The sequence below is a fragment of the Cetorhinus maximus genome, chromosome 13, assembly GCF_964194155.1.
Source record: "Cetorhinus maximus chromosome 13, sCetMax3.hap1.1, whole genome shotgun sequence".
Lineage (NCBI taxonomy): Eukaryota > Metazoa > Chordata > Chondrichthyes > Lamniformes > Cetorhinidae > Cetorhinus > Cetorhinus maximus.
The window spans coordinates 80,393,055-80,413,914 of NC_135891.1; the positions used below are offsets into that span (position 1 = coordinate 80,393,055).

The 20,860-nt window shown below is 39.7% G+C and overlaps 1 protein-coding gene across 5 annotated transcripts in view; it reads left to right on the forward strand.

Annotated features, from left to right (window-relative positions):
• LOC144688748 (zinc finger and BTB domain-containing protein 7A-like) overlaps positions 1-13,444 on the forward strand; it is a 185,703-nt gene extending 172,259 nt beyond the window's left edge. For all 5 annotated transcript variants that reach the window (XM_078555660.1, XM_078555661.1, XM_078555662.1 and 2 more), the window contains 2 exons: positions 1,248-6,888; positions 8,580-13,444. In XM_078555660.1, the coding sequence (XP_078411786.1) occupies positions 1,248-1,728 (481 nt within the window). In that variant the 3' untranslated portion in view covers positions 1,729-6,888; positions 8,580-13,444. The remainder of the gene's footprint in view (positions 1-1,247; positions 6,889-8,579) is intronic.
• Positions 13,445-20,860: the final 7,416 nt, after the last annotated feature.

Here is a 20,860-nt window from a genome sequence, read left to right on the forward strand (position 1 = left end):
GTAACTTAAGTCTATCGTTCCTGGAACCTTTATCATAAAATCTTTTCTGCACGTTATCTAATGCTCTCCTTCCTAAGGTGTGGTGCCCAGAATTGAGCTCAATAATAACCCCTGTATTAATGCCGCATCATACTTTAATGCTTCTGATTAACCCTATTTTCAAATAAAAAATTAATGGAAAATTGGGTAGTTATCTTGTTAGGTAAAAATGTAGACACTTACTATGAAGTGCTCAGAGGGTTGCAAATCCTCCCCAAATGGACAGGAGTCTACTGAAATCGGCATCAATCTCCCAGTGACCAAAGAAAGCAATCCTGGAGATTTTGAAACAATATTTTAAACCAACCAGTGTGATAATTCATCATCAGGAACCACCATGTAGGGGATGAAACTATACTCCCATCATGAGGCATTGCCACACAGTGACATCACATTGGATGCAGCACCACCCAATCAAATTCAAACCTTAGACTGAAAAAATGATCAGTAGGACTCAGATTGGCTGGGATTTTAATCAGCTGTGATGGGATTGGTAGGGTTTGAATTTCATTAAGGAATCGGGCGCAAGCAGCAAGCATTAATCCGAGTGCAATGTGCACGAGTACGGGTTTCGGATCACTTCACCTCAGATCTTTTCACTAAAAACACGAATAGAGAAAAGAGATAAAACATATTTTCTCCTCGGTTTTAGCAGCTTTTAATATCCCTGTTTGAAACCATGGCATCGGATCTTACATTGAGCCCCTTGAGAATGAATAAAGCATTTTTTTAAAACTCTAAGTTTTAATCATTATTCACCCTTGCTGAAAATTCATCCAATTTGCCTAATTAAAGTAGGTGTATTTTCCTCTTTTGTGCTCTCTTAGAACCCACTTGCATCACGCAGCTGGCTTTACGTGACATCACTTCCACTGACGTCTCACGGAATATGTCCAGCCAGAGTTTGCAACCATATGTTTTGTTGAACAAACAGTTTCTGGTGCAGGGAATGTGGAAATGGGTTGAACATGGGAGGGTTTCTTTTTAATATAAAAACCGAGAGGAAGAGCTGACACCTACAGTCCAAGAGCATTGAGTAGAGTAATCACTGGGCCAAGCAAGTCTTTGGTTTAAAACATTTGGAGATTCGAAGATAAAGAGGATGTTGAGGATGGTTGAGTAAATGTTCTAGAGATTTGCTCAATTTGAGGTTTGAATCAGGAGAATCTTCTATTTTCTAACCTATTTCTTTTTCTTCTGCTGTTTAGACAGGACAAGTTAAAAGTTCATATGAGGAAGCATACGGGAGAAAAGCCCTACTTGTGTATTGAGTGCGGAGCTGCGTTTGCACACAACTATGACCTGAAGAATCACATGCGTGCCCACACAGGCCTCCGCCCCTACCAGTGCGATGCCTGCTTCAAGACCTTCGTCCGCTCGGACCACCTGCACAGGCACCTTAAAAAGGAGGGCTGCAACGGCACCCCCTCCACGAGGGGACGCAAGCCTCGGGTGAGGGACACCAGCGGCCTTGTGTCTGAGGGGTTGAATGATCCTGGTTGTGGAGAGGGCATCGGGGAGGAGGCTGCCAACCTGAACATGGAGTTGGAAGAAAACAGCAACCAACAGCACTTTGAAGATCAACCAGAAGAAGATTGTTCCAAGATTTTGGAGAATGAAGAGCCCGAGAGGCTGAATGTAGACGAGGATTTGATTGAGGATAACAAAAGCCAATTGTGTGAAAGCTAAACCAAATCATGGTAACAGGGAGGTGGGCGGGTTGGGCAGGGAATAGGGGCACAAACCTTCTATTAGTAGTTCCTCATCCTTTTTAAACAAACATGGGCAAGAAGGATTTTTTACTTTAATTCAGAAATAGCTTGGTAGTACAGTGCTAGACCTCTTGTTTTACAGTTTAGACAAAGGAAATCACTGCTAGAATCTTAAGTAGAAGTTGACCTATGCTACACTTTTCAGGCCCTGGTAACTGCTGGATATTGATCCTTGGTACAAACTAAGATGCTTGCTGACCCTCAGTTCAAATGATGCTCGTAGATAAATGTATGAGGGGCCAAGGCTAATATAGGTACTTACCCTAATATTGCCATAGGTACCCGGTATTGGCATTGGTCAACTTCTAATTTTAATCAAATAGAAAGTAACGTTAAATTATGATTTTTTTTTGAATTCATAGTTTGGTGTAACTAGCTTTTATTTTTAACGTTCAAACTTATGACTATACAGTACAAACACAGGACAGGAACAGCTGTAATGAGATCGACTACAGTAAAACAAATTTCTTAGAGGTTTTAAAAGAATATTTAGTTTTTTTGTTTCCAAAGTCAGGTTCCAAGTAATTGTTGTTTTAAAAAAATAAGAAACTTTTTGTTGTTTCACAAACAGGTTTCAAATCTAAGAATTTAGTTGTTTTTAAAAGAACGTTTACTGAATGTACAGTGTGTGTGACAATAGTGAATTTGAAAGGATTCGGGAGTAAGATGGTATGGGAAGGGCTTACACCTTTTCGAGTTAGCAATAAAGTTGGAAGGCCTAGCACTTTTATACAGAGGGTTCCATCAGTATGCGGATCAGGACCCTATGTAAAAATGTTTACAAGTGATATCCCTAATCAGTCAAATATGGAGAAAGGGAAAGGGTGAGAAAACTACTAATTCTATTTTGTAACATAATAATTATATAAACCCTCTAAGCTCATTGCACTTACAGCCGAGAGCTCAATTTGAGCTAGGTCATACAAGGCCCTCACCCAGTGTTGATCAGTTTAATCCATATGAGGCAGGGAGAAAAGAAAATGAGATTGAAAAATGATTTAAAAAAATAAGGTTTTATTTAAATTCATGGCATGAATTGTAAATTAATTTTCTTACAATTCCCTCTTGAAAACCTTGTGAGATGTTGAGAAATCCGAGAGGCCTGATGCACTGTTGAAAAGACAAATTTTCATCCTAATTAATTGTTTATCAGGCATCCATAGACTTCTGCATTCAGGTAAATAATATTTGATGATACAGTATACTTGTAAAATCCCAAGTATTTTGGTTTTGTCAGTGTATCCAGGCGAGAAGATGAAACCCATCACTAATAGAGTCTATATTGGAACTATGGAGCATGCATTGTGGGGTTTCTTGAGAGCTGCCGCAGTCAGAATCCTAAATCTACTTTTTGGTTGCTACTCTACAAGAGCTCACAGGAAAAGTAGATCTCAAGCCTCTGAGATGAAAGAATGTCTATAATAATTCCTTCAGTTAGCGTTAGACACTTAACTACCATAGAGAAGTTAAATACAAAGAGCAGACAAACAAAACCGCTAAGGTGCGCCTGCTGACCATTTATTTACTGTAGAGTTTTAATAGAGAGTGGTGCAAGTCTAGGAGAGGAGAGTTCTAATGGCATTTTTGGAATGTATACTGTACCTAAACTCTTATCATGCAACAATAGATTTAGAGCTTATAATTAGTGTGCAAAGCTCCCAGTCTCTCTTAACCATTGAACTGAATAGCCAGCTATTCCATAAACGTTATTTATTGACCAGAGTAGGGTGACCACAACATCCTCTCCAGTTGGTCTTGTTCCCTTCAAACCGTGTCCAGTCTCATATGGAGAGCTGAAGCAACATTGGGTGTATTGTTTTGGCTAACAAGTCCTAGTGTGGGTGTGTAAATAATATATATTTCACTTAATAAGATTTTATTTAATGGATTGACCTTTACTTTTTGATAGTGAACTTGTGGGGCAAGATGTGTATTTCAGCACTGTGTGAAGAGGAGCGGGTGTGGGAGCTTAGAGGGGAAAGTATGTTAGACACCACTACAGGCAACATTTTACCACATTCCTTATTTTTGCACTAAAAAATCTTCAACATGCAGGAACAGGCACTGTTAGATGCGAAATACACCTTTCTGGTTGGTAAATAGTCAGCAAGTTCAGGATACCAACAGTCAAAGCTCATTGATATATATTTGTGTTCAGAGCATTTTGTCATTCTTGCACACACCCTCTTTAAAATGCTATCTTTGGGAGTTGTATGAAAGTGTGTTTGAACAAGGTGTGTGTTATGGGGAGGGGGTGATCTCTCTTTATTTAAATTTTCTTTTTAAATATTATTTCTCTATAATAGAGGGAGCTGTTTAAAAAATGCATGCTATATGCGGGGATGTGATTTTTCTAGAGTGTTCGAATGAAAAGGCTCATCATATATTTGTGCAGATTTGTTGATTTCTTGTATCCCAATGATGAATGTGATAAAGTGTTGTATGAATTCTAGACTAACATTGTACTTGGAATTCTCATGAAACACAGCATTGGTTAGTCTAACTTCGAAATTGTGGGCTGGTATGAAAAACTGCTGGACTATTAATTGGATTTAGTGAGCAGCTAACCTCTTTCAATCAAGTTCAGAGGCATATTGTTAGCCAATATCTGTGCCCCATGGAAATACTGGGCAATTCATCTTGAATGAGCAGAGTGATTAGTAGGGTGCCATATCTTTAACTGTGGGCAATCAAGTATGTATGTGTATATATAATATATATTCAAAGATCTTTTCTTCCTGCACCCCTGCCCCCTAATCTCCAGTTCTTGCAAAGTTATGTCTAGTCACTGGATTAGTATAAACTGCTCTCTTTGCCTCCCTGTCTGCTCTGGCATCATGTTGCATTTGGTCTTGTTTTGATCCAGCTCTCCTTGACACATTTGATCTACTGAAACCATGTAGTAAAATTTTAAATTGTTGTGGGCTGGAGGTAGGGATGGTTTCTTGTAGGTGAAGGAAAGTTAACATCAGTTTCAGATGCTGTTGGATCTAAATTAACGAATAACTGATGACGACTGTTGCTCTATAATCACAAGTTACTTGCCGTGATGAAGGCCATTTGTTCCATCTTAATTCATCTATCCAGTTCAACAATTCCCTGTTTCCCCAATTACTGGATCTAGTTTTTTTCTTAAATGAATTTAGGGTTTTTGTCTCCACTACTGCTCAAGAGTCCATTCCATGTGATGGTGGATTCCAAGTGTTTGAAGAAGAGCTTCTTGATATCAGTCTTAAAGTTACTTTTCACTAATTGGAAGCTTGGTTCCCTTTATCCAACTCGCGCAGTTTAATATCCAAAATCAATTTAAGAGGGGGTAAATACCACAAGTTTCGCTGTTAACAATTCTGTGAATGTAAAGTCTTTGCGTAAAAATTTCTGGGAATAAAGCAACTTTTAATGAACAAAACATTTAGTTGCGGAGTATATATCTTCCTGCTGTCTTCCTTTCCCCAAACATATATTATGATTTAGTTCTCCAGTGGCCACTCTGTATAGTGCATGGGATACAGTTGTCCAAGAGTAAATCGCTGAGTGTGATGCCATCTACTTAATTCCAGATTCCATAACTTGTAACTATAACTTCTAGTCAATTACTCTTCCCCTTCATCATTCCATTCACTTGCAGGGCAAACATGGGGATGTTTGTTCAGGTTTTTTCATGACCAGCCAACATGAAGCAGTGTGAGCTGAGAGCAGACCAAAATTCCCTGTTCTAAAGTTTCTACCTGATATGACCCATGCTGAGAATTGATGGGGATCACTTCAGTTGTAGTGACAGGAAGCCTCCTCAGTCCATCAGTGAGCTCCATTCAGTGTAGGGTTGCCAACTCTGGTCAGATGTATTCCTGGTGGGTTTCATCATATGACCCCCTGCCTTCTCCAGGTCAAACAGCCTTCATAAAGCACTTTTACTCTAGAAAAACCTCCCAAACCCCTTAAGAGGAGAGTTACCAGACAAAATTTAACACTGAGCCACATAAAAAGATATTAAGGAGAGGTGACCAAAAGCAGTAGGTTTTAAGGAGTGACTTAAAGGACAGGAGGGAGGTAGATCAATCTTCCAATGTTTATATGACTAATAAATGTGTTTAACGAAAAAAAATGCACACTTCTTATTAAGGCACCTTTTCACTCCGGTTGCTCACAGCAGCACCCAGTAGATAAATCCCGGAAAATCCAGAACAATCCGAGAGAGCTAGCAACCGTAATACAGGATCAGTGGAGGCACATCAGGATCGTGCCAATCCGAACTGGGACCGCTGACTCTAATCCGTTGGCGGGTGACGATTCGAAATATATAATGTATCATGTTTTGACATCCTAAATTTGTACCATTCAGTCAAATATAGTCTGCATTAGGTCAACATGATTTTGACATTACTTCTAAGCAACCCACAGCCCCAACTGTAAAGAGGATTTTACTAATCATGAAAAGAATTTCACCATTCAAAATGATTGTTATACCTTAGTTTTGGTGATAAATATGTTTTACAGTTTGCATTAATTATAAATTGTAAAGTGGGAAAATGCTTTTCGTAAATCGGGACTTTTTAAACTTGGCCTCCCCTGTCGCTTCTCTCGCCTGCACAAAACCAATTTCTGCACCGGCCCAGGTACTTTAATTTGGGTTCAAACCCAGTCCTGAACGGTCCTGGACAAAACGAGTTGGGCCGTCTTAACTTAGTTCCTTGTTAACAAGAATAGGGCACAAAACTTCCCCGAATCTAATCCAATAGGTATTACATAAGTATAAAATGTCAGTCTTGGGCCAGAGTGATGAGTGGTGCTGTGGGAAGCGGCACCGGTAAACTGATGTCTTAAAGCAGAATGGGGATCTCCATCTCAAATAGGATGCTAAATGCTCTAACGCCCAAAACTCCTTACCAAAACAGAAACCTTATCGTCAGGACCCAAATAAACAGCCTATCTTTCTGAAGACGTATGATTGAAGTTTTGAGTTCGAGTTATCTGGGCTATTAGCAGCCCCAAATAAAACACGGCTGCTTTTTAAAATTCTGTTTTGATAACATCCTGAAATTTGAGAGCGGGAAAGGGATTTCGCAGCTTTGTGTTGGTGAGGAAATGTGTCCGGGTTTCTGCTAGACACTAACTGGATCCCTTGCTGCGGTTGTATTGAAGCTGGCAGGTTTCAGCGGGGCAATGCCCTCCCCGCCACTCCATGCCCTCCCCAACAGAGAACTCTGCATTGGTTACATAAACACGCAAAGGCTCTCACCTTAGCAGCTAATGTTTAAATATTTAGACAGCACAGGAAGCGGTGTTCACGCCGTTTAAACATTTAAAAGCTGTGTCGAGTTAATTCAAAATGTTCGGCAGATTGAGCATTTTTAAAGCTAGTTTGATGTCGCACTGCATATGACCACAATGCCATGTTGAATGGTATGCAGAGAGACACTGCCCCCCTCCGGGCAGTCTCTGTTAATCTCCACAGTCAGGTTGGGCCCTGATTTCAGAGTTACGTTGCAAGTTCAAAATTAAGTTGTTGTATAAACACACTCCATATCTACTATAGGCTCTGTTTGGCATAACTTCTGGGAAGATGATTAATGAATTCCATTAGCAGTTGTTATTTCAGCTGAGGAATTTTAATTATTTTTATTGAGTTCACAGTTATGACTCAAGTATTGGGTGGACTATTGAATACATTTCCTTGCACAGCAAGGCCTGCCTTTGCCCATTCCTGTATAGTTTACAGTATTGTGGGGAGATAAATAAGTACCTATAATGACTAAAATTGAACATTTTAGTATTTTTGTAAGCTTTAGAATGAAGGGCAGAAACTAAAACTGTGTAAGATGTTTCCAAATATTTTAAATTAATGTCTCCAAAACACTTAATGGAAAATTGCAGGGATGAAATTCCTCCCATCAGTAATTTGGTGGTACAAATGTAGTTTTGTACTGGCAAGAAGTCATCAACCAGAGGAACTTCATCTTTTAAAATGAGATTGTTTTAATCATTAAATAATAAGTCATCAAACTATTTCCTTCTAAATTCTAAACATCTATCTAATCTTTATTTTTACCAAGTTAATCAATGATAGTTGGATATCCAACTTACCTCTTATATGATGTGGCTAGTAATCAAACACAAGCACAAAGAAATCCTATCATAGCCCAGAATTATTGCCTCCTACCATACCTGTGCTGCATGCTGGTTCATTCAAAATTTTTTCTCCACTCCAGCCAGGGGTGATTGCACTGATGCCCTATAACATTAGAGTTTTGAGACCACAAGGGTTACTGTCACCATAAATGTTTTTTATTCCAAACATTAGAATGAATTATTCTAAGCCACCTTGACTTTACTGAAAAATTAGCTTGTGCAATTTGTGAAAACGAAATAACATGGAGCATTGAACAACGAGGCGATCCCATGTGTAAAACCATGTGGAATAATTAGTGAAGCTTGGTCTTTACAGTCCAAAAATGGCTAAAACAATATCTCACTGATTTGTATAAAATGTTCAATGGTACAGATAAAGTAAATCACTATTTCTAGAAAATTGTGCCACACAGCAGTTGCACAGAAATTGGTGAAAAGTAAATTTAAGATATATCAGAAAGAAGCTCTTAACTCTGAGTGACAAAAAGTTTGAAATGGCCTGGCAGGTAGTATTGTTGTGACGAAAACATTGAGGATCTTTGAGGTGCAGTTAGATCATGTATTGAGTCATTGTATTAGAGAGATGGCTGAATGCTGTTATGCATCCCTGACATTTCTTTTGTTTTAATGTTCCTCCAGCCTCTCTTCATTGAAGTTTATCCTCTGGGGAAAATGAGGGTTGTTACTGTTATGATGCAGTACTACAGGCTAAAATTGGATTTAGAAAATTTCCTGTTGTGTTTCATGAGTTTCCGTTCTTTATTCCAAAATGAAATGGCACATTGGCACAGGAGCCTAGAAGTGGAGTGGCATCTCATGTATAATTCATTGTTAAAGCACAGAGGGAACATTCCATACTTTATGTGTGCATAGATTCTTAAGCTGGGGAGGGAATGAGATAGAGAAAATATAAAAATTGCACTTTGGGCTATTGGTAAATTTTAATGTTGTAAATAAAACCACTAAATCAATCAGCATAGTCCAAAATACTTAGTTTTTATACTGAAAAAATCCAAAGAAATTGAGAACTGTTATGCATATATTGTACACTTTGAATTTTTCTGCCCATTTTTAATTTTTTCCAGTTTTATTTTAGTTTCATATCTTTAAATTGAGTGCACCGTTGCACAACCTTTTGAATTTTACAACAACAAAAAATTCCAACAGGCAAGATTTAAAATATATGATAAAACACACACACACACAAGCAAAATAGGGGGCATGTGAAGATTACAGGATTTTACTCTACACAACTGGCAGCTTGGGAATGTTTTGGGAATTATATTTATAATAATGCGCTTTGGAATACAGGCAGGGCTTTGGAAATCTGTGGGAACCTTTTTTGCCAGTTCTTGAAGTTCATAATTTTCCTTAAATCATCCTGAGGAATGAGATTCTTAATTAAATGTGATATATTTTTGATTAGAAGTATTTTTTAAATTGCAATAGTTCAGTACGAGTAAGGCAATGTTATTTGTCACTTATTCATTAATGTGGCAATTGATCCTTTTAAAAGGCCTGGTTGCAGAACATTGTTTTTGTCTTATAGTTAGTTTCTGTCCTTTCTCTATGGGACTTGTCACCTTCCAAATCCTCCCTTGAACCTCATAACAGGCACAGCAGAGCTGGACACCCAGGTGTGCAGAACCCTAGCACTGTGTCATGGTGCCTCTTAGCTTGAACCTACTGACTGCCACATCACCTACAATGAGCGCTTGAGTGACTCATGCATGAAACAGTAAAATGAGCTTCAGAGCTATTTAGGTCTGATAAAAATTACACCTGCCAAATGAAACCTTGAAGACAATTATATTTCAAAAAACAGGCAGGAAATTCACAAGGTCGCATGGTTAGTACTGACCCAGCTCTTGTATTGGCAGCACTATAGATTTTTTTTATAAACATCTTGAAATGCCTCACACATAAGGCATTATAATACATAGGGAAATAAAAGGTGTCTGTTCAAAGATTGCAGCAAATAGACCTCTGTGACCCTAGTACAGAATTCTGCTGACAGCATTGCTACTTTTTAATAGACTTGCGCGGGAAGAGGGTGAGGTGATGTCCTGGTATATAAGAGCCTGCCAGTCTTCCTTGTTCGAGAATGCCTATGTAAAATCACCCATTCTTGCCCACTAACTTAACAGATATCCTAAACTTTGTTAGAAAGCACCTTTAATTGTAAATTATAAGCTCTGTAAATGGTATTATTGAACAAAATACTGAACATGTTTGATGTTCCTTTCCATTCTCATTTACTTTAAATGAGTTAACATTTCTGTTAAGATACAGTACAAAAGAGTGTCATGAGAGCATATTCAATGTTTGTTCTCAAAGGTCTAATTTCTCATCTATATTAACACTTTCTCTCTCTAACCTTGCTATCTGCTGCCCTAGTTACCTATATTACATTTTAACTGTCCCTCTTATCCAGTCGTCATGCCTGTGAAATATATTACAATAAAGTTTCAAATTTGAAATTAAATAATGTAATTTTTAAAATCTCTTCAACATGCTAGTGGATTTTTAGAGGCAGTACTTGATCTTTCTGTTGGGTTTCTCCAATGTCCATTGGACCTCAAGAACTGGAAAGGAAGCCAGGTCTGGTAGATACCAAAGCCTTGTACAGTATTTGCTTGCTGTGGCTGAATGATGTAATGCCTTACTGTTATCATTGTGTAATAACATGCTGTACTGTAATGGATGATGGGTATTTTCTCAGGTTCTAGCACAGGGTGGGATCCAAGGTTTGAAATTTGCTCGAGGAAAATTATCGCCCTCTCCTCCTTTTCCCTCAGTACCCCACAAACATATCCTGTATGACAGGAACAGCCTGTGACTCTATTTATTATATTAATTTGATTACTCCAATTACCAAACCTGCATCTCATCGTTTTTTTCAAAAAGTGATTTTATAGAAAATAATTTTATCATAGACCTTCAAGAGATATTCATTGGGTATAGCCCAAAAATGTAATGTGTTCTTTTTTATTTAAATACTTTGATTTTTGTTTAGGTTTTTGCAAATTTAGTATGGAAAATAAAAGCTGTATTTCTGTATATTGTGATAATGAGTATGAAACATGTAAATTCCTTTATGTATGAACAATTGGGCTTGGGATGTTACTAACGGCCATTCTCACCATCTCAGCAGTATCTCATTTCATACTTTGCCAATTTGTCATGAGAATCGCTCAGCAAAGGTTGCTGGGGCTGGACCGAGTTCAAAAGTGAGCAGAACATGATAAAACTTTTTCCTTCTGTCTGTTGGCTTTAAAAGACCTTAGCACAACATGGCAGATGCTTCCAACCTTCCCCAGGATTATCAGAACCTTAACATTTAAAACACAACTGGAGACCTGCTGATTCCACTTGCACCCTGCTTGCCCTAAGACTGGGATCATGCCAACCACTTGACATTAGAATTTTCATGCAAACTGTGGATAGTTATTAAGTCCCAGTTTCCTGCCATCCATGGTATTGGAACTCACTATTCAAAACTGTGCTCAGTATAGCTCTGTCTGGAGAAACAGTTCTCAGTATGTTTGAAGTCCCATTTCTGCCTCAGTGGGAATTGTCTGATCACCGTTGTGCCTCTTGAAGGCACGGTGTGGTTGGGGTTGTGTCACACAGGGAATCACAGACACTAGTTTGTATCCTACAACTACACAGCAATGCTATGTTGACCTATTGCCATGTGTTTCTTTGCTGAATATGGGGGTCAAATTAGCCGTGAAATGTGTGCAATTCCTGGTTGTCTGAGTCAGGCAACCTAATGTAAATCTCTAGTTTCTTCCTGACAAAAAAGAGAAGAGTACAAGTTGACAGGCTGGTAAGGGCAACTGAATTAGACAAACGATGGCAGAAATCCTACAGGACTGTGCCTAACTGGAGGCATCTAGGTCTAAACTGAGTAGGATTTTCTGTCACAAATGAGTTTTTGGGTCTACAATAGGATGGTTTAGCAGGGCACAAGGAGAGGTAACGTATGTTTCATTAATGGGTTTAAGCACCCTGGAGAACACTGAGGAAAAGATAAAGCAGAGTGCAAACATCAATCTATTTATGTAGAAATGTAAACATACAGCTTTTGGCTACTTTTGGATAGTACCTTTATTCTTCTATCAGGTTAATTTATCTGTTCTTTCTCTGTTTCTCCTCCCAATTTTCCTGTCTTTCCTTGCCTTGTCTCCTTAAGGCTGCATTACACAAACACTGACCACTCTCTACTGCCCACTTGTGGCTATTTTTCACACAACCCTAGAGAGCAAGTGTCAGAAGACTATTGCACCATGAAAGGAATCACAAACTGCTTCTGTCCTCACCTGCCATTCCTATTCCATACATGTATAACATATTTATAATATATACATAGAGTTATTTCAGCATGGCTCCCTGCCTGTGCTGCCTTCTTTTCCTAGCCCATGAGTGCTAATGCTAAACTTTCCAATGTCCTGGTTGAGATAAGTTAACAGCTTTGACTTGGAATTGAATTGGAATCTTCCAAGTTCTTTATGTTTAAATTCCAACGTAGTTTTGGAGGTTATGAATCTACTGAATTTGACAGTAAAATCGATAGAATAAACATACAGTTCAGATTTGCTGTGGGTTTTATAAAGTTTCTTGGCCATTTAAACCTATTTTCCTCTTTGGCAATTTTTCTTCCTTTACTGCCTCCTCTCCCACTCCACTACACACATTGGCCTTCACTCTGATAATTCAGTAAGTCATAACTTTTCACATGTGGGACATAACAGTAAGTGTGGGCAAAATATTTTACCATGGATTAGGGTCTATACATGCATGTTTTCTAGCAGTGGATATTGAGAGTGAGAGCCCAACCTGTTTTCTCCCCCAACCCCACAGTTCCTATTGGCAATTGTGGCTTACTCCTGCCCAGCCCCTACACCCCCTTCCCTGCCAAGCCAATATCAGCTAATCAAGCATTGATTGAGCAGATCAGAGGTGACAGAGAGATAAAACTTGGGACTTCCTTATTTCTACTTAATCATAAGCCCACAAGCAATACTTTTGTAATCTGTAGGAGTGATCTAATTCCGGTTTTGGTGAAGGCAGTAAAGTGTAGTTTGGCATCTTTTTATATGTTTTCTGTTACGGGCTAACAAATGTATTTGTTTACATTTCTTAATTCCTTCCTAAAGCTTTTAATTCCTACTAAATAAAATCACTTTTACTGAGATTGAGAGTATTCAGTACTTCCCAGTTCTAATGGTTCCTTACCATCTTAGGCTGAGCCAGCTTGGGCGCTGGTTCAGTGTAATGGTAGGTAATTGAATTACTGCAGACGAAATCGAAGACTCGTCATGGTCACCGAGCAGATTTCAAACCCATTTTTAAATGTAAAAATAAAAATATGTTTTCACTCCTCTTCAGGGTTAGTTTTGCGAAGCAATCGAAGCTGTATGTTACTTTTTGAAGACTGTACTGTAACTTGTTAAATGAAATTTTTTTTGCACTAATAGATGACTTTTGAGTTTCCCCAAGATGTGTTTGTGTGACTTATTTTTTTTTTAAATGTTCTTTGTCCTCCTGTGGCTCCCACCATCATTATGCACAAACTTTTTCCAGATTGTGCTGTCCTTATGCCAGCATAATATTCCCACGGTAGGATAATTTGTCTTTTTAATTGTCCTCACATTATCTTCTTAGTTAAATTAACAATCCAATCATAATAGATATTTGTTCATCCAGAATTTACCATGGAATCAAAGGAATCAGCAAACGTTTTGTTCTTGATTTGGTACAATATGGCATTAGATTACAGATGAGTACAGACTGATACCAACAATGCAGGTTAGACTAGTTTTGCCTACTCTGCTTGAAGGGTTGAACTATTACCTCTTGTCTTTGGCAGGAAGAAGTAACAAATGCCTCAATGAATGAACTGCAAGGATTTGTGGACACGAGTAATGCAAGTGAGGAGTTGAAGAGTGGGGAGGGAGGACAATCCCACTTATCAAAGTCCTGCCCAGTCTGGGCTTGGAAAAGGTGGAAAGTCTAACCAGTATATATCCCTGAAAGTTTACAAGGAAATCCATTAGCCCTTTAGGTACTCTAAAATCTATCCCCCTCTTTTCCTTTGCAGAGTGGATCAATAATGCTTTTGCCCCATTAGAAAATTGGTTGATTTCTCCAAAACTCCTCAATTCTGCATGCTTCTGGGAATCAGAGTTAAGTGAAGTCAGAAACCTTCTATGGATACTAGGTCGGATTATTGCCTCAGCAAACTTCAGATGTCTGTCAAAAACCAACCTCTAAGTCACATGAGTCATAAATCCACCGCCTTGTTGCAGCAAGTTGACTGATTGTTCACTAATCCATCCTGTTGCAGAGTTGGCAAACTGTTTGCTCTGATCACAACAAAGAAACCTGCACCCGTTTACCAGAGTGCAGTGCATCTTTGTTGTTTGACTCAGTCCCGGTGTGTGGAGTGTTAGGATCAATATTGTGGCAGGGGATTTTGCTTGTGCTGTTTGGGAGGGTTTAAGCTAGCTTGGCAGAGGAATGAAAACCTCAGCATAGATTCAGAAGAGAAAATCAAAGCTGGAAATGGAAGACAAGAAATTAGAAAGTGAATAAGGAGGGCAGTGAAAACAAAGGCAAAGTTGTTCAATGATTAGTGGCATATACTTTAATGCAAGGAGTCCAGCGAATAAGACAGATGAGCTGAGGGCACAGATAGACACTTAGAAGTATTATGTCATAGCTATTATTGAAACATGGCTTAAAGAAGAGCAAGAATGGCGGATCAACATTCCTGGTTACAGGGTTTTCAGATGGGATAGAGAAGGAGGTAAAGAGAGGTCACAATAATGGTTAAAGAAACAATCAAAGCTGTGAGGAGGGATACTATGGCTAGAAAGTTCATCAAATGAGGCCACATGAGTTGAACTGAGGAATAAAACAGGGGAAACCATAATGCTGGGTGTATTGTATAGATCCACAAATAAGCAGAGGGACATAGGAGAGCGTATTTGTAGGCAAATCACTGAAAAGTGCAAAAACAATATGGCAGTGATAGAGGGGATTCCAACTACCCAGATATTAACTGGGATAAAATTGGTGTGAAAGGCACAGAGAGCACAGAATTCTTAAAAACCATTCAGGAGAACTTCCTTTTGCTAGTTCATAGCAAACCCAGCAAGAGAAGGGGCAGTTCTGGATTTATTTTTGGGAAATAAAACTGGGCAGGTGGAAGAAGCATCAATGGGGGAGCACTTTGGTGGTAATGATCATGATTCAGTTAGATATAGTGTTATAAGAAAGGACAAAGAAGAAAATTTAAATTGACAAAGGGCCAATTTTACTAAGTTGGGGTGTGATTTGGCAAAAGTGGACTGGAAACAGCTACTTTCGGGTAAATTGGTGTCAGAGAGTGGGAGGTATTCAATGAGGAGATAGAGAGGGTTTAGAACAAATATGTTCCCAAAAACAAAAAGCATGGGACTTCCAACTCTAGACCACCACATCCCTCCTTGTGGGGTGTCCCAAGAGCTCAATACTTCAAAAAGCCTAAACTATAGAAAATGTAGAGGTGAAATTAAATTAGGAAATTAGGAAAGTAAATGAAACAGCATGAAAAAAACATTGGAAAGTAAAATTAAGGAACATCCAAATATGTTTTATAAAAAACATAACAGGAAGAATATAACTAAGGAAAGAGTACGGCCAATTATAGAGACCAAAAAGGGAACCTGTGTGTGGAGCAGAAGGCGTGAGTATGGCTATCTATGAATATGTCTGTCTTAACAAAAAATAAACATGATACAGATATTGTAGTTCAGGAGGAAGAGTGTGAAATATTGGAAAATATAAACATAGAGAGGAAACTTTAAGGCGTTTTAGCATCTTTGAAAGTGAATAAATTACCAGGCCCAGATGAAATGTATCCCAAGCTGCTAAGAGGAGCAGGGGAGGAAATAGCAGAGGCCCATATCATAATTTGCAATCTTCTCTGGCTACAGGAATAGTGCTAGAGGACTGCTAATGTTGTACCGTTGTTTAAAAAGTGAGAAAGAGATAAACTGAGCAATTACAGGCCAGTCAGCCTGACCTGGGTGAATGGCAAATTATTGGGAAAAAACAATTCTGAGGGACAGTATAAACGCCCACTTTGTAAACTCGTTTCTTTTTAAATAGTTATAGAAACTTACTATCTGTTTTTATATTTCTGGTTAGCTTTCTATTGTGCTCTAATTTTTCCTTCCACCTATCCTTGCACAATTATATACTTTTTCTTCAAGTTTGATACTTCTAGTTAAGCATGGATGGTGTCTCTATCTCTTGGACTTTTTCTTAGTCATTGGAATGTATCTATTCTATGTATTCTGAAATATCGCCTTGAATGTTTTTGCCACTGCATCTCTATTGACCTATCCCTTAACCTAATTTGCCAATTCACCTTAGCCAGCTCTGCTTTCATGCCCTCATAATTGTCCTTATATAAGTTTAAAAACATAGTCTTGGACCCACTCCTCTCTCCCTCAAACTGAATGTAAAATTCAATCATATTATGGTTGCTACTACCTAGGGGCGCCTTCACTATGAGATCATTAATTAGTTCCACCTCATTGCACAATACCAGGTCTAGTATAGCCTGCTCTCTGGTTGGCTCCAGAACATGCTGTTCTAAGAAACTATCCTGGAAATATTTTATGAACCCCTCAAATAGGCCACCTTTGCCCATCTGACTTTTCTAGTCTATATGTAGATTAAAATCTCCCATGTTTATTGCCATGCCTTTCTGACAAGCTCCCATTATTTCTTCCTTTATGCTCCATCCTACCATGTGGTTACTATTAGGAGGCCTGTACACAACTCCCATAAGTGACTTCTTGCCTTTACCATTTCTCATCTCTACCCAAACTGTTTGCACATCCTGGTTTCATGAACTTAGGTCATCCCTCTCTGTTGTGTTAATACCATCATTAACTAACAAAGCCACCCCTCCACCTTTTCCTCGCTTCCTATACTTCCTGTATAAGGTGAGTGAGTGGGATTTGGGGGTTGGGTTGGGTTGGGGTGGGCCGGCGGGTGGAGGTCGGGTCTGGTTGGGTTGAAGAGGGGAGAGTAGGTGGGGAGGGGGTTGTGGTTGGGGTTGGGGTGGGGTGGGGGTGTGGTCTGAGTGGGTGGCCAGTGCTCGAGTTACCTAGAAGATAGAAGTGGTTTTAATCTTCTAACTTTTTCTGGGTAACTATTGCTGTATGACAGTTGGAACAATCCAAAGTTCACAATTTAAATCGTGCTATCGGATGGTTCCCAGTGCAGGGCAATTGCCCAAAGGAAGTTTGAACTTGCAATGCAATCAAAATTGCTATGCAATCCTTACCTGGGAACTTCCAGGGGAGGTTCCCTGCGCATCTTTAGGTACACACCCAAGGTACACTGCCCCAAAGCTCAGAAGTTACAAGCCAGTGACATGGATAAATATGGATTAATTAGGGAAAACACACATGGATTTGTTAAGGACAAATCTCATTTAACTAACTTGACAGAGTCTTTTGATGAGGTATCGGTGAAGGTTGATGAGAGTAAGGCAGTTGATGTGCTGTATGTGGACTTCCAAAAGGGGCTTGATTAAGTGCCACACAATAGGCTTGTCAGTAAAGTTAGTGCCCATGGAATAAAAGGGACAGTGGCAACATGGATACCAAGTTGGCTGAGTGACAGGGAACACAGTGGACTAGAGGAAGGTATATAGTGGATTTCCCCAGGGATCAGTATCAGGACAGTTGCTTTTCTTGATCTATATTAATGACCTAGATTTGGGGGGGAAATTTTCATGTCGGCATGCGGGGGTGGGCCCCATACACCGACGCATAAAATGACCTGCGGTGAAGTCGGGCATGCGTCCCGACGTCACCGCGCGTCATTCAGATCTTCCGTTCGGGCGTGCGCTGGAGGCGGCTGCGCGCTCGCCGAACTGTCAAAGGCCTATTAAGGCCATTAATAAACTATTTAACCTAATTCTCAACGCTGCCCATCAAACCCTAAGGTTGGCGGGCAGGCAAAGAGCCCAAGCGGCCTTCGCGTTTTTCATGAAGGTTTCATTAAATTAATAAATATTTTTTACACATTTCATAAACATGTCCCAGCTGATATGACACTGTCATATGAGAGGACATGTCTAAATAATTTTAATCTTTCAATTTGAACTTAATCTCCCTGAGGCAGCTCCGTGCCTCGGAGATTTCAGCATATGTGTGGAAGAGCGCAGACCCTGACTCTCCCTCCTCCCCCCACCCACACAGGGAGCGCTGACGCTACCAGGCGCGTGTCATGCTGGGTGAGCCTTATGTGGCCCGCCCAATTGCGGGTGGCGATCAGCTTCACGCCCGCCCGCTGCACCCACTCCTGACCAACCCGCCCGACAGGCAGAAGATTCTGTCCTTGGTGTACAGGGCACAATTTCAAAATTTTCAGATGATCCAAAGCTTGGAAGTATTGTGAACTGTGAGTAGGATAGTGGTAGACTTCAAGAAGACATAAGACAGGCTGGTGGAATGGGCAGACAAATGGGAGATGAAAAAATTAATGCAGAGAAAGAAGTGTGAAGTGATTCATTTTGGTAGGAAGGGCAATATAAACTAAAGGGTACAGTTTGAAAGGGGGTGGAGGAGCAGAGGGATCTGAGGGTATATGTGCACAAATTGTTGAAAGTGGCAGGACAGATTGAGAAAGTGGTTAATAAGGCATATGGGATCTTGGGCTTTATAAATAGAGGCATTGATTACAAAAACAAGGAGGTTTTGGTGAACTTTTATGAAACATTGATTTGGCCTCAACTAGAGTATTGTGTCTAATGCTAGGCACCACTCTTTAAGAAGAACTGAAGGTATTAGAGAGGATACAGAAAGATTTACAAGAATGGTTCCAGGGATGAGGGAGTCAGTTACGTGGATAGATTGGAGAAGCTGTTCTCCTTAGAGAAGGGAAAGTTTGATAGAGGTGTTCAAAATCATGAGGATCTGGACAGAGTAGTTAAAGAGAAACAGCAAGTGGTTAGGATTTGGAATGCACTGCTGGAGAGTGTGATGGAAGCCGATTCAATCGTGCCTTTGAAAACGGAATTAGATAATCACCCTGAGAAAAATTTTGCAACACCATGGCAAGGGAATGGGACTAGTTGAGTGACTCTTGCAAAGTGCTGACATGAATATGAAGGGCTGAAAGGCCTTTTGTACATAACCATTCAATGATTCTAATGTATGATTCTCTGGAAAACGTTTCCTACCTTCTAGGTGTAAGTAAAAAGAATGATCTTGAATTTATATAATATTTCTCACAATCCAAGAAGATCACTAACCTGAAAGAATAGATTTAACATTTCCTCTGAAAGCCAACATGTAGCACTTCTTTAGTCCAGCACTGGAATTATGTGCTCTGAAGTGGAGCTTGGACCCAAGACCTTCTGAGTCAGATGCAAGAATGCTATCACTGGGTACCATTCCTTAATCTGATTCACAGCAAAGTTCTCAAAAGAAGCAATTTATCTCTACTTAACAATACTTATTCCTGTAGTTGAAAGGATAATGTCCCAGAGCTTGCAATTAGAATTTCTGAGGGATTCTCCAATACAGCCTTATGGAGATATTGATCAATACTCTGAAATTCTAGAGACCCACCCTGAAAACAAAAATTCTCTGTTGTAGGACTCCTAGCTATTTGCAGCAACAGACCCAATCCCAATTCATGGGGACAGAATCATTTCCATAATTATGGTGGGCACACTGCACCTATAGGGCATATCAGACATGTTCATCCTGACTGACAAGGAAACTCAAGAGTGCTGCCATGGTGCTCCAATGGCAGAGCCAAAATTCATTAAAGGGTTGCAGACAGGTTGCCTAAATTGTTCTTAAATTCACGAGAGGGAGAAAAGGCCAATCCTATAACATAATCATTTGGGGCCTTTTATAAATCAAAGATAAAACCAATATCAACTCTCTGTTGGAGAAGGAAATCCATGATTGGGCAGAATTCTTAGGGTAGCCTGGAAACTTCCTGGACATTTGCCCAAAAGAGTCTCGAGACAGAAGGTGAGTGTGGGTGGAAGAACTACCCCTCCCAATGTTACTCACCCACCTCCCACCTGGACCATTTGGATTGGAACTTACTAGTGCAGCAGATCCAAGTTCTGCACCAAATTCAGGCATCATACCAAGCTATCCGGCCATTGGCATTTGAGCCCAATGTGTTTTCACTGGAGTGATTTGGATTTGCTAAGATAATGGATAATTATGGGATGAGCTGCTGCTGAATGCCATGCGGGCACTCTATGCCTAAGTGTGTACCTATCTCCTGTTCTTCATTTACCTCAGCTTCTCTCTCGCTCTTCACAACTTGGAATCAAGATTGCATTTAAGGGTACAGAATCGCACAAATTGATGGGCCAATCACTCCCCTAAGTGAACAGAATCTCAGTCCTCCCACAACCAAAATAATTCACAGCTCTTGAGGAAAACTGATCAGTCAATTAGATTCTGTCCATATTTTATCAAGAAACGACTAAGCGCACTGGATACAGCAAATTCTACGGTCCCCAAACAACATCCCAGTTCCAGAATTAGCCGTGCTCTTAGCCAAGCTGTTCCAGTACAGCCACATTATTGGCACCAAACTAACAAAGTAAAAAATTGCTGCATTAACCTACTCTAAAACATCAGCAAAGTGATGCAAGGGGTCATGTATCGTGCTATCAAGCGGCACTTGCTCACTGAGCCTCAGTTTTGTCTATGTACTTAGTGCATGCATTTTGCTTTAGTTTTATATCAGCCAGTTTGTTCTTGTTTTACTGATGGAATACATTTTGCTTTTCATGACCTTAAGTTGTTCCAACATGTTTATACCTAGTTAAATACTTCTTGAAGAGTAGTCACTATTGCAATGTAGGAAACACT